Source organism: Brassica napus, chromosome C3 (genome assembly GCF_020379485.1).
Source record: "Brassica napus cultivar Da-Ae chromosome C3, Da-Ae, whole genome shotgun sequence".
Classification (NCBI taxonomy): Eukaryota; Viridiplantae; Streptophyta; class Magnoliopsida; order Brassicales; family Brassicaceae; genus Brassica; species Brassica napus.
In genome coordinates, this window is record NC_063446.1 from 69,009,087 (window position 1) to 69,023,018 (window position 13,932).

The 13,932-nt window shown below is 44.4% G+C and overlaps 1 protein-coding gene across 1 annotated transcript; it reads left to right on the forward strand.

Moving 5' to 3' along the window:
• Positions 1 to 7,298: 7,298 nt before the first annotated feature.
• Positions 7,299 to 11,312, forward strand: LOC106384757 (uncharacterized protein At3g60930, chloroplastic-like). The gene is made up of 6 exons (XM_048749947.1): positions 7,299 to 7,890; positions 8,045 to 8,179; positions 8,272 to 8,744; positions 8,962 to 9,069; positions 9,152 to 9,581; positions 11,107 to 11,312. The coding sequence occupies exons 1-6, from the start codon at positions 7,299 to 7,301 to the stop codon at positions 11,310 to 11,312; spliced, it is 1,944 nt and encodes a 647-aa protein (XP_048605904.1).
• Positions 11,313 to 13,932: the final 2,620 nt, after the last annotated feature.

Consider the following 13,932-nt stretch of genomic DNA (forward strand, 5'->3'; position numbering starts at 1 on the left):
TTTGTGATTGAAACTCCATTGATATCTATATATTTATCTATGCAGTTTTATACCTAATTGGTGTTATGAATTGGTTAGCCATGTCTGAGTAGTTTTCTTGTTAGGTTTAGGGTTTAAATAGGTTATGAGGGATTAACCCCAACTATAGATTGCTAAGTTGTGATATTCATCATTAAGATTGTCATTAAAGTCTGTTGCTAGTTTAAATAGCTAGAACTTGATCTAGGAGTTTGGGGTAAAGGTCATCACTTGCATCTCACCCTGAATCCATCCTAGTTGAGCTATGATTGCTAGAGTAAGGCGAGAGATGATCTAGGAAGCTTAGTGAGCACATTCAACCCGCACATTAAAGCTTTACCAAACGCGTCGATCGATATTCTAATCGAATAATCGGATGACTGTTCAACAAGTTTATCGATCGATATTCCTATAGAATTATTGATCGACACTTATATTGGGTCAATAGACAAACCTAGAAAGCGAGAGCCTAATTGTTTGTTTATAAGTATTGAGCTCTATAATATCATGCATACAACTTGTTAGGCATTTGTATGATTATAATCCTGATTACCTGAATAAAAACCCTAAGTCTAACTATTATCATCTAAGTACCAAAACCCCAGTCAAATCAATCCAGCAACTGCCTTGCTCACAAACTTGCAACTTTACATTTAAACATAATCAACCTAGCTTAATCAATCTAATTAGATTTATTAGGTTTCCTAGCTCACAAACTTGCAACTTTGCATTTAAACATAATCAACCTAGCTTAATCAATCTGATTAGATTTATTAGGTTCCCAAGCTCCCTGCGAATTCGATCTTTACGTACTACAACTGAACCTATTATTTAAGAGAGTAATTTCACTCCTTAGAGTAATTTGAGTGAGATCAAATTTGGCAGTTGGGCAGATATCACGATCACGAGAGCTTCGCAGTAGAGACAACATCACAATCACGAGAGCTTCGCAATAGAGACAACAATATCTCAACCACGCACAGACGAGTTTCATGAGGGTTTCACTACTAAGGAACTTCTCAACATGCGAGAACGTGATGAAGTAGATCAACATCGAGCATAAGCTTGTGGGGAAGGAACACATTTCAGACGTCTTTTCACAAGAGCTAAAGGCCAGTCGATCGACATCAACATTCCATTATCGATCGACATCCTCCCAAAACCACCATTGAATGTAAGCGAAAAAGCTAAACATGATAATAAGTATCTAACACAGAATGAGTTTAGTATTTTCAAGGACCCAGATGGCTATGCAAGAGCAATGGATGGACATACACTGCAAATATCCATAGAGGACATTGCAGACATTCTTCAAATGGATAATGGAGCAAATAATCTCTTCATGCAACACGCGACGTCCAGCACACCATCAGAGGGTTACAAACGAGTTCTATGACATAGCTGGTGGAGTCGAAAATCGTTCAAGCAGAAGTACCGACAGCATACTCGACCATCGATCGACATTGACGTCCCATCATCAATCGACAGACGTCCAGAGTTTGGAAAAAGAGCTTATGACCTTGATGGCACTAGAAGATTCCATTGGGAGGAGAATGATGAGTATGAAGTCTACAGAGATGATCAGGGACATGCCAGAGATGTAGATGGACACATCATCCATGTATCCAAGGATAATATCAGAAGTCTTTTGGAAAGAGCCTCAAGAAATGAGCACAACTACCTATGTCTTCCAGAACATGCTAGCTCATTCACACAGACGAAGCTAGTACCAGAGATCTACACCAAGAACGAGATCAATGAGATGTTTTATGGAGTCTGTGGAGCCCAAAAAAAGAATGAAGGTGAAGTCCAGATGCAGCTTGATGGTATCTACTACCTACTGAATGACATCATCAGTTGGTTGACTACATGCATGGAGGAGATGAGGCAAGACATAGCCAGGATCCAAACACAGCGTGCGGCCGAAGCAACTGCACCAGCGTCGATCGATAGACACCTACCATCATCGATCGACGATAACCCACCACATTCAAATCCGATGAAGTCTCAACCAGATTCTTACACCAGAGCAGAGATTGATCAGTTGGTAGAAGAGATCTACAGAACTCTGGAAACAACAGAAGAAATGCTTAAAAGGAGATGTGATGACATCTATTTCCCAATGGACCTTACAATGAGTTCTTTGACTTCACAGTTAGAAGCAATATAGAGGGAGATAGTAGAGATTCATAGATACATCACTCGTCGACCAGAGGCATCAATATCGATCGACAGACGCAACAACATATTGACCGACAGTCACAGACGGACATCGATCGACGAAGCTACACCAAACCGAGGAAGGCTAGTACCAAAGAAGAAATCAGATATGTCTGATACAAACAACCATGAAGAGGAGATTTCAGATGACGCATACACCACACTTATGAGACATCAGTTCAAACTTGAATATCTTGGAGACAGATTGCAGAAGATAGAGAATACAACTGCAACAATGAAGAACAAATGGCGCATAGGAGATGATGCAATGCGAGACTTTACTGGTACATGGTTCAACAAGCGCAGAGAAGAGATGGAAACTTGTTTTCCAGCAAGTCCCAGCTTTCCACATTACTAGCCAAATCACCTCCAAAGTCAAGCTAAATGACTATAACAAAGCGCTGAGTGAGAGACAGCCCACTCTTAGGTAATATCTAATTGGTTTTTATTAATTTAGTACTTATGTAAATAAGTTTTAAATTTTTGTAGGTAATACAAAAAATGATCCGAGTAGACGATTGCCGAGAGTATCGACCGACGAAACACTGCCGACATCGATTGACAGAACATCACCTACCGTGACCGATACCAACATCTGCCGCGACCGATACCAACATCTTTACGTCGATCGACATCTATTCTGGTCTGATATATCGTTCTTACTTGTTCAATTGAGTCCTTATGCTTTAGTTATCACCATAACTTCGACTGAGTTTACACTGGGGACAGTATAGTTTAAGTCTGGGGGAAGTTTACTGATATTAGTTTATTTATGAGTCTTATTAAAATGTTTTCAAAAAAAGTTGTTATTGAGTCAAGAAGGGATGATGAACTTATTTTATTTTGCTTGTTATCTAACCACACCATTCTAGACTTACTAGTTGCATATAGCACTAAAGATACCAAAGTGGATCAACCTGTCAACTATGATACACTTTCTGAGAATGTTTGAAGAAACCAAAGCTGACCTCCAACCTAATTGAGCTCAACTCTGCTTGTCTTGGGGCTTGGTATACATGAGATCGGATTCTTCAAACAAGTCTGGAAGGTAAAGCCTTGTGTAGAATTATCACTCTCTCTCTCTCTTTATTTTGAAATATATTGATATAATTATAGATATAGAAAAAAAATATATATTATAGATAAATTAAGAAGGAATTCGAACAGAACTTGGTTGCTACAACCATTAAGGTTTGCTTCATAAGAATTCTATAGGTAAAGGATTATAACATGACTTGGTGGCTACAACCATTAAGGCTTGATTCACAATTAATCGTAGGATATATGTCAAAAAGAAGTGAATATGATTTGGTGGCTAAAACCATTAAAGCTTGATTCATGGAAGCCTGTCCGATCTTGGTCAATGATCTTGCAATATAAGCAGACTTTGACTGAGAGAGAAATTAGTAAAGAGAGAGGATATGAACTCTTGTTTACCTCCAGGTCCAGATACTTGTTTGAGCATCCTTGCATCCTGTAATTGATACCCCCAAGGTAAAGCCTACACTTTTATTTATGCAAGAATTGAGATTGGTAGAGGGGATTGTCAGACAGGATTTGCTAAGTTGTTGACTAGATGAACTTGGTTGCTAGACTAGGATATGGTATAGTGTGCTTCTGAGATTAGGACTTTCTAAGGTGTTGATTCTAAGTTTTAAATCGGTGAGTCCCTGCTGTTTTCAAACCTCTTTCAGAGAGACTGCCTGCATGTTTTGCTTGAGAACAAGCAAAAGGGTAAGTCTGGGGGAGTTGGTAGGCCATGAATTTTACCCACTTTTAGCCATGGTTTATAGGTGTTTTAATAACTAATTATTATATTATAGAGTCTATTTAGTATATTTATACGATCAGGAGTGATTTGGAAGAAAGTGATAATTTTGGAGATATTTGGAGAAAGCATCCAAGCTGACCATCGAGCAAGGCCATCGGTCGACATTCAGAGATAATAATCGATTGATGCACATCCTGTGTCATCGGTCGACGGCAAAGTGCGCATAATGCTCATTTGGTTTCAGCCGACTTATAGCCCAAGTCTTCACCAATTTACAAGATTACCAGTGACGAGTTTTAACCTAATCATATAAGCTTGCTAACATGTTAGAGGCAAATGGTACTTTCTTGTTTTACTTTTTTCAGAGCAAAAAGTTTTCTAGGATTTTTAGTAGATTGGAGAGAAGATCCAAAGAGATTTGTGATTGAAACTCCATTGATATCTATCTATTTATCTATGCAGTTTTTATACCTAATTGCTGTTATGAATTGCTTAGCCATGTCTGAATAGTTCTCTTGTTAGGTTTATGGTTTAAATATGTTACGAGGGATTAGCCCCAACTATAGATTGCTAAGTTGTGATATTCATCATTAGGATTGTCATTAAAGCATGTTTCTAGTTTAGCTAACTAGAACTTGATCTAGGAGTTTGAGGTAAAGGTCATCACTTGCATCTCACCCTGAATCCATCCTAATTGAGCTAAGATTGCTAGAGTAAGACGAGAGCTGATCTAGGAAGCTTAGTGAGCACATTCAACCAGCGCATTAAAGCTATACCAAACGCGTCGATCGATATTGTAATCGAATAATCGGTCGACGGTTCAACAAGTTTATCGATCGATATTCATATAGAATCATCGATCGACACTTATATTGGGTCAATAGACAAACCTAGAAAGCGAGAGCCTAATGGTTTATATATAAGTGTTGAGCTCTATAATATCATGCATACAACTTGTTAGACATCTGTAGGATTATAATCCTGATTACCTAAATAAAAACCTTAAGTCTAGCTACTTTTATCTAAGTACCAAAACTCCAATCAAACCAATTGAGCAATTACTTTGCTTACAAACTTGCAATTTTACATTTAAACATAATCAACCTAGCTTAATCATTCTGATTATATTTATTAGGTTCCCTAGCTCCCTGTGAATTCGATCCCAAAGTACTACAACTGAACTTCTTATTATTGAAGAGAATAATTCACTGATTAAGATAATATGAGTGAGATGAGGTATGTTGCAAATTATGAATATTTTCAATTTCATTCATTATATGTTTTTAATCGTCGATCGTAGTCAGCTGTATATGAGATTTGAATCTGATGCGTGCCTGATTACTAACTATTTTAACATGTCATAAAAATATCATAATATATGCCAAAACACCTATATAATGAAACGAAGATTTTGAAACTTTTCACATTATTTATCAAATATTATCAAGTAACTAAATAATCTTTTGAGTTATGGAAAAAAAAATATCCATGAGGAAAAGCTTTAATAGAGCCAAAGTCATACATTTCACTAACAAAGGAAAATAAAACTATTTAATTAGAAAATGTAAACTGGAAGGGAAAGTGTAAACATGCTTCTCAAATGGGGTAGGTTGACGTGTTAGGAATATCCGAAGTAGGAGGTTATTTACGACGTAAACATTCTCTTCATCCCTCTTTTCAAGTTGCTTAAGAATAATTTCAAAGCTTAAGAAAATATTATTTTTGTTCAACTATAAACTAAACAATGATAAATGTAAAAGAGACGTAAGTAAGAGTCCAACACCAAACTCATACCTTAAAGCCATCATATATTCTGTTATGGCTTCTTCAACTTAACAGATAAAAACAAAGATTAGACTTGTCTCTGTCTGTACGGGGTTCAGTCGACTAGATTGAAAGAACTCGAAGGTGGGACGAATAAAGACGTTTTATTAGATTTAACCATGGGGTTACAAGAGTGACAAAGAGATTAAGGAGACAACCCGGTGCTCCAGGAGCTAACCGGGAAGGTACAAAGCGGTGAGAGATAAAGAGAGACTAAAACCCTAGATCTAGCCGTTCAGTGTGTGTGTAAAGTGTCGATCCCCTTCTTGTTGTTGCCTCCTCTCCTTTTATAAGTTCTCCGTCCTCGTATGCCCTAATCTGAATGTGTCTTATTGGGCCTTAATCCAAGAAGGCCGAGTATATGGGCCTTCAGGAATCCCTTCAAGCCAAATACTTTTAGTCGGCTTCGCAGTCGGCTAAAAGCACTCTTGGACCGAGCCGACGACTCTACTCGCCGAACCGAGTAAATTCCTTGCTTAGTGGGCTAGACCTTGTTATTTGATGGACCTTGTGGAGGGATGTAATCCATCTCCTACAATAAGTGCCCCACAGTTCACTTGTGAGCGGCGTAGCGGTCTCAGTGAATTTGTGAGCCAGGTTTGTTCGGATAACAAGTTCTAGCGCGAGAGGCGCTCCGTCTTTTGTCAATCGAGTAGAAGAGATCACAGAAGCATGTTTCCCGTCAGCGTCGGGCAAGGGGAAGTGATCGTGAAGCTCGTCTACTCGGTCCTCCTGATTACCGTTAGGCGTGTTTGGTCGCTTCTCGTTGGTCGAGTAATGTTTAGTTGTCAGGATTGGTTTTCTACACGCTTGCCATTTTTGCGATAGAAAACGCGTTTTAGTCGTCCAAGGAGTCAATCAATGACCGTTTCGAGAAGTCAACCGGTGACCGTTCCGACGGCAGAAACTTGTTTAGGTGCAAACCGGAGATTGACTTGGGTTTGGCCGCAAACCGGAAACCGGTTTGGGCGAGAAACCGAACCATCGCGAGTAGATTATTGGGCATGTAGGCGGCCCTTGAGGCCCATTTAGGCATTTCTAGACCTAATGATTGCGTTTGGGAAGTGTGCCTCCGTCTTTACGATAAATAGGTCTCTTCCTTTCGCTTTCATCATTCTTCTCTGCAGACCCAGGTATCCATTTTTCTCTCCCTTCTCTCTACTTTTGTTCTCTCTCTAAATTCGTTTCGGGTAAGTTAGAGTCTCGATTGTCGGTCTAGTCGTCCCTGGAACAGGAAGCATGCCTCCGAAGAGTCGACTTTCGCGCGAGGAGAAAGGAAAGGACATTGCTACTACTCCCAGCCCGACTAATGATGTGACAGTGAATGGTAGTCCGCTGGACGAGTTTGATCTGATCCATCGCGATGCTTTGCGGGATACGGAATACATGAGCCTATCTCAGTGCCTTTTAGTCGCCGATTCCCACATGAAAATTCGTGAAGAAGCCGCTGGTCGGGTCGAAGTCAATGGTGGTAGCGACACGAGCAGTAGTAGGAATAGTGGGAGCGATAACCGAGAAGATCAAAGTGATGCCTCGAGAAGATCAAAGTGATCCTTGTGGGATCTTTGAGGAGCTTTCTCCGCTTCCGCCTGAATCGTTGCACGACCCACGGGCTGAAGGTCAATCATGGAAGAACATGTACGATACTTGCTCCTCTCACAAGACTGTGAAGGATTTGTTGAGGCGGAACGGAGGCGCCGGCATCACCTATATTATCCCTTCAGCGGAGCAGCGTCCTTGGTCACCGCCGGTTGGCTACCAGTGTGTGTATGAGTCCTACTTCGGGGATCACACAAAACTCTGGTTCCCAATTTCCCGGTTGGTTACGTCTTACCCGTTTCGTCGGGATATTGCGATCTGTCAGCTACTCAACGAGTCGTTTCTTATTGCCGCCATGCTGATGGTAATGGCTGCGGAGATAGACATTTCGATGAGCGTGAAAGTTTTTGAGGAGTTGACTTTCACGAAGGCTGAACCACACGGGATATTCTTTTTGAAAATGCGATCGAACTATAACGTCTTGACCGGGCATCTGAACAAGACAAAGGACTGGCAGCGTTCGTACTTTTATATCAAGTCCGACGAACATGCATTCGCAGAGCCGCCTGGGGACGGCTACCGCGTTCTCTGAAATAAGACACTTGGTTGAGACCAACTGTTTGGAATCATGTTTTACTCGCTGTTTCTAACTGTTTCCTCTCTATTTTGCAGTTCGCCATCCGAACACGATCGCATACCCAGAGAAGTTCTTCGAGAGTTCTCGGGCGATTTCGACGCACAGCCATCTTCGTTGGGCAGATCTCAGCCGGGAGTGGATTCGTCGTCAGCAGGATCGGATTGCTAGAGGTAGGTTCATTGTGAAAGCTTTCTTTGGTTTTGACCGTCCGGATTCACCAGTAGTTTGCTAAAAGATTTTACGTTTCAGTCCCCCTTTGCAGTTGATTGGGAGTCGAGACTTCCTTGTGTAGTAGGTCCTCGCAAGTCGCGCTTGTCTTTTTTTACTCGGAAGAAGCAAAAGATCCTGAACAAGGCTAGAGAAATGGAAGGGGTCCCGGATTTGAGTGCCTTACTAAAAGGGGAGCTGCAGTTACTTTCGAAGAAGTCGTCTGCTGCTGATACTTCGGGAACGGCCGAGCCTAGCTCGATTGGCGGGGATGTTAACATGGAGCCACTTGCTCGGAGTCCTAAAAGGAAAGCGGCGAAAGGGGCCAAGACGAAGAAACGAGCTGTCGAAGGACAGCAATCTGCATCTTTCGAAGAGAGTGCTTCCCTCGAGAGGGCACCGCCTCCCACCGAAGCTTCCAAGAGCCCGAAGAAGAAGAAGAAGAAGAAGGAAGGGAAGAAGAGGCCTCGGGAAAAACCTACCTCCACTGGCGATCGAGAACCGCCACAGAAGACCTTTTTGAGACTGGTTCGATCGAGGCAGTGCCCGAGGAGCGGCCTAAGAAGAAGACGAAGAAGAAATCTGTCAAGTCTGCTGCGAGCGAGAGGACTGCTCCTGACTCGGTAGCGAGAAGAGGTACTCGGTCTGAAGGTTCGCTTGCAAAGAGAGGGGGGGGGTCGAGTTTCCCGATCGCGTGCAGTTTTCGTACGACGAGAAGACTCCTTTGATCTTTAACCCTCTCCAGTGCGCGGAGCTGACACGCCAGATCCGTTGTGGGACGAGGGAGCTACCGCCAATAGGATATCTTTATTTCAAGGACGAGTACATCGATGCTGCTTTCATGAGGAAGCGGGTAATGTGCTCTCCCTTTCTCCCTTTTCCACCGAAAAAGTAGGTTGAATTCCTTTGAATAATTTTACCTTGCTGTTCTGCAGAGCGACGAGAGCATGAACTACCTTGTCGAGAAGTACGACAGCACCCTGAAGCAGACAATGGTTCAACTGGGAGTTTCAGAGAAACTCGTTCAGGCAAGGTTAAAAGCGATCGAGAGAGTGAGGGCTGAACACAAGAAAGCCAACGACAAGGCTGCTGAAGAGAAAGAGGTCCTTCGAGTGAAATTCGAGGAGCTCGAAGGCAAGCTCAATTCTGATAGGACTTCGAAGAAAGAACTCGCTCGGGAGAAGGCTCGCCTAGAGCAGGCCAGTGTGGCTCTCGAGAAGGAGAAGGCCGAGCTTCGTGAAGAGAGGGAAGCTGCTGTGGAGAAGTTGATCAAGGAGAGACAACGCCTGAAGGACTCGCGAAGCTTAGAGGTTACTTGTGAAAGGGAAAGGGTCCAGGCTGCCATGACTGATAAGGCGAATCGCTGTTTTAGTCGTGTCCGCGAATATCTCGCTCGTCTCGACGCCTTAGGGAAGGCAAAAAACTTATATCGTCGAGAATCTGGAAGGAGTAGCCCTCGAATGGTTCGCACGCCTTAAGCGAAACTCTATCGGGAGTTTCCTACAGCTCGCATCGGAATTTTTCAAGCAATACTCTATGTTCATAGATAGAAAAAGTTCAGATGTCGATCTCTGGAGTCTGTCCCAGAGGGAAGACGAACCCCTCCGCGAGTTCATCAGCCGATTCAAGCTGGTAATGTCCAGGGTCAGCGTGATAAGCGACAAGGTGGCCATTGATGCGCTCAAAAAGACACTCTGGTACAAGTCGAAATTCAGAAAATGGATAACCCTCGACAAACCGCGGACGATCCAGGACGCCCTCCACAAGGCGACGGACTACATCATAATCGAGGAAGAAACGAAAGTCTTATCGCAAAAACATAAGTCGGAAGACCATCCTCGAAAGATGTAGATCCAAAAACGAAGAAGAAGAACTCTCGTAACGACAAGTATGTCCATCACGAGGGGGAAGATCTCCAAGGAGCGCACAATTACGCGATCAGTTCGGACCAGGGCCGAACCACGGGTAATACGTGGACTCGCAATCAAGGATATGACGAAAACACCTTCTGCGAGTTCCAGCAGTCCCGAGGACACTCCACGACTAACTGCAAAGTCTTGGGAGCAAGGCTGTCCGTGAAGCTACTAGCTGGAGAGCTCTCGGAAGTGACCAGCGTGAAAGATCTCATCCTCGAGACCGATCGCCCCCCGAAGGGGACAGAAATCCGCCAGCGGAGAAATCTCCTCAAAGAAACCAATCAGGGGATAAACGCGGTGGTAGGCCGGACGACAAAGGGAACGGTAACAATCGTCGCAGAGTCAACATGATCATTGGAGGATCGCAATTCTGCAACGATACGGTTTCGGCCATCAAGGCTTATCAGCAGAAGGCGGAGTCGAGCGCAAACTGGCCTACATGGTCTCTTACCCGAGATGGTCAAAATTGCTCAATCACCTTCACGAAGGAGGAAGCTGGCGGGATCGACCAACCTCGCAGCGATCCGCTCGTCATAGATCTCGTCATACGAGATCTGGATGTCGGAAGAGTACTCATTGACACGGGAAGAACGGTCAATGTAATCTTCCGCGACACTCTCAATCGGATGAGCATCAAACTCGGAGAAGTAACTCCAACGCCGAAACCGCTCACGGGTTTTTCAGGAGAAGTATCGATGACCCTCAGGTCAATCCAGCAGCCAGTCATGGCCAAGGAGATCACGAAAATCGTCAAATTCGCGGTGGTCGATCATCCTGCCATCTACAACGTGATCATGGGAACCCCATGGATCAACGCCATGCAAGCCGTTCTATTGACATACCACCTAGGTGTCAAATTCCTGACCCCAAACGGAGTCGCATCTATCAGGGGATGTCAGAAACAGTCGCGACTATGCTTCCTCGCGGAGCACAAGTTAAGGCAAATGACTGCTTCTGCAACGGCAAATCGCAAGCGCACGAAATAGATCAATCTTCGGCCAAAAACGCTTCAAGGAAAGACGATTTAACATCGTCTGCTGACGCAAACGCTTCGGACGTCAAAACTCAACACGAGTCCGAAGCCGACGCTACAACTCAACCGGAACATCCGGAAGAGAACGCTGACCCGGCCACGGTCGCCACGATCAGTGGGGTTAGCACGGCGACAACCGCCGAGTAAAAACGCTCGCGGCATAAAACAGAACTACGAGATGGCTTGATCCTCGAAAGAGGTACGTAGGCAGCTCGTCGAAAGAGGATTTCAACTATCCTCCTCTCTAAAAAAAGGGGGGGGGAGTGGGTGCGTATACTCGTATACTCCCACATAGGAAATGACGCGTTATTGTAATCGAGTTTTTAGATATTTAAAAAAAAAACTCTCTTTACAATATGCATTGCTCCTTTTTAATTAAAACGCTTACGCTTCAGTTAAACGCAAAAGTCTCAGGACACGCCTAGAAAATCTACGAACGTTTAGAATCTTGTCAGCGGCCTCATCCTGCCCAAAATCGGAAAATAATCTTTCTTCGAAACAACCGCGAGACGTCGCCAAGTTATAATTCGAGACGATGCGAACAAATTGTCCGAAATTTTGGTCTAGCACTTCCAGTTGGCTTAAAAATTGCCTCTGGAAAGATGCTAGATTCATACCATACAAGTCATATAATCCGATAACCTATCGCGGACTTTTAATCGGTACGAATCAGGTAGAAATCGCTACAGAAAATTAGATAGCCGGCTAGTCACCGCACAAACCTTAAAACCAAGAGTAAACCAAGGTCTTGCCCTAAACTCATCGTATTGGTCTCAGACATCTCAAGACATGATATCTAAACGATACGAGATCCTAAACCATGTCTCTCCGTTCACATCTCAACGTTCCCGAAAGTTGTAAGAATAAGAAATTTTTACGAAAAGTCACGAACGAACCGACATATTGAACGTCCCAACAGAATTAAATGTGAGACGACAACTCAAATTTACTCGAAACAATTCGAAATAAAACGCCCATCATATATACAAAGACCGCATAAAGCGGTAGGAAATTAAAGCCACACTCGGCAGAAGAAGACAAATAAAAGCCATACTCGGCAACAAACGCAGGATAAATAAACAACCTCCTCCCTCCAGATTTTCACTCCACCTCTCAAGGTTCAAAGTAAAAGTTCCCGGACAACGAAGCTCCAAACGCATCCGCGGGACGATCCACCTCCCCGCAATCACCGGTAAACTCGGTCGTGGTGTCTACGGTATCAGGAGAAACCGGGATGGGCTCCCAAAATCCCTGAATCCTCCCGTCGATCGGAGGAATGATTGTAGGGGTCAAAATCGGTCATGACGGAATCGATGTCCGAAAGTCCTCAGAAAAACCGAATCTCGGTTAAAACTTCAAAAGCCTAGAAAATGAATAGCCGAAACGGATCGCCCGGTGAGCTCGACCATGAGACAAGCCAGCTCGCTCGGCGATCACGACCGTGTTGCCGGTCGACTCGCCGGCGAGCTCGGCCGTGACACGAGCCAGCTCGCCCGGCGAGCACGATCGTGTTGCCGGTCGACTCGCCGGCGAGCTCGGCCGCGACACGAACCAGCTCGCCGGCGAGCACGACCGTGTTGCCAGTCGAATCGCCGGCGAGCTCGGCCGCGACACAAGCCAATTTTCCCGGCGAACACTACCGTGTTGCCAGTCGACTTGCCGGCGAGCTCGGCCGCGACACGAGCCAGCTCGCCCGGCGAGCACGACCGTGTTGCCGGTCGGGTCGCCGGCGAGCTCGACCGTGGCACGGATCAGCTCACCCGGTGAGCGCGGCCAATAGTCCGGGGACCATTCCGAATCCGATCCCATCCAATAACCATGCATCTTCGTCCGAAGTTTTCGTAACTCAGTCTTCGGGTCCGTGGATACGACACCAATGTTCTGTCTAAAAAATATCGTCGAAAGTCTTCGGGAAGTTGGGAAGGTTATGTCTCTCGAACGGTTTCCTATTATTCGTAGTAGAGCAGGTTACAGTTAACTTAACACCAACTGCCTCGGATATGCGAAGAAATAGGGTTCCGTTGGAAGAACCATGCCTATACCAACGGCTACTTCGCGAGTAAATTGTAAAAACGCTTAAGTCTCGATACGGCCCAGAGTGGGTCCGAATTGCGGACAACGGCCCATCTATGGTCCCAAAAGACTTGAGCCCAAAAACTGGTATGACGGTTTATCTCATCCGCGGGAAGAGATTAATGTCAAATTTCCGAAGATAATCACAAAGAAGATGGAAAATATGGAAAAGCTCGCTTCACGACAAATCGGGCCCAAGAAGAGGTAAACCGACCTAAGGAAGAGTATATAAGGAGGACCTAGGGCGAAGAGAGCAGGGGAGAGCACATCAGAGCAACTTAGCACTTAGAGCAATTTAGGCATCCTTTTCCGTTTTTACTAATCGAGCTGCGACTCAACTAGTTTAGATTTAGGTCACTAGACTAGCGAGCGTACCGACAGCTCTTGTAGCCTAGGTCTTTACTTGTTGTTCACGCTCAAACGCGAATTCGGAAATAAGATCCTCTTATTCTCTTTTTCTGCTTATTTTCATTTTATTCTTTCATATTGATCGTGTCGTGTGTGGCCCAGCAGATAACCGGAACCTTCAGGGAAGGCTAGGTTAACTTGGCTTTCCTCCGATTAACAAAACTCGACGGTGTGAATTTCGGTTCCCACAGTTTGGCGATAGAAGGAGGGGGGGGGGGGTTACGGATCTATCTCTCTCGCAACCACACACACTCAGTCCGATATGACGATCAACGCTGACATAGAC

Excerpts from the sequence above, each read along its gene's own strand:
- LOC106384757 (XM_048749947.1), top strand. The coding sequence starts at position 7,299 with ATGGTGGTAGCGACACGAGCAGTAGTAGGAATAGTGGGAGCGATAACC. Across the intron at positions 8,745-8,961 it reads AGAAGACCTTTTTGAGACTG|TGCGCGGAGCTGACACGCCA; the intron begins GTTCGATCGAGG and ends AACCCTCTCCAG. Across the intron at positions 9,582-11,106 it reads GACTGATAAGGCGAATCGCT|CGCACGAAATAGATCAATCT; the intron begins GTTTTAGTCGTG and ends GCAAATCGCAAG.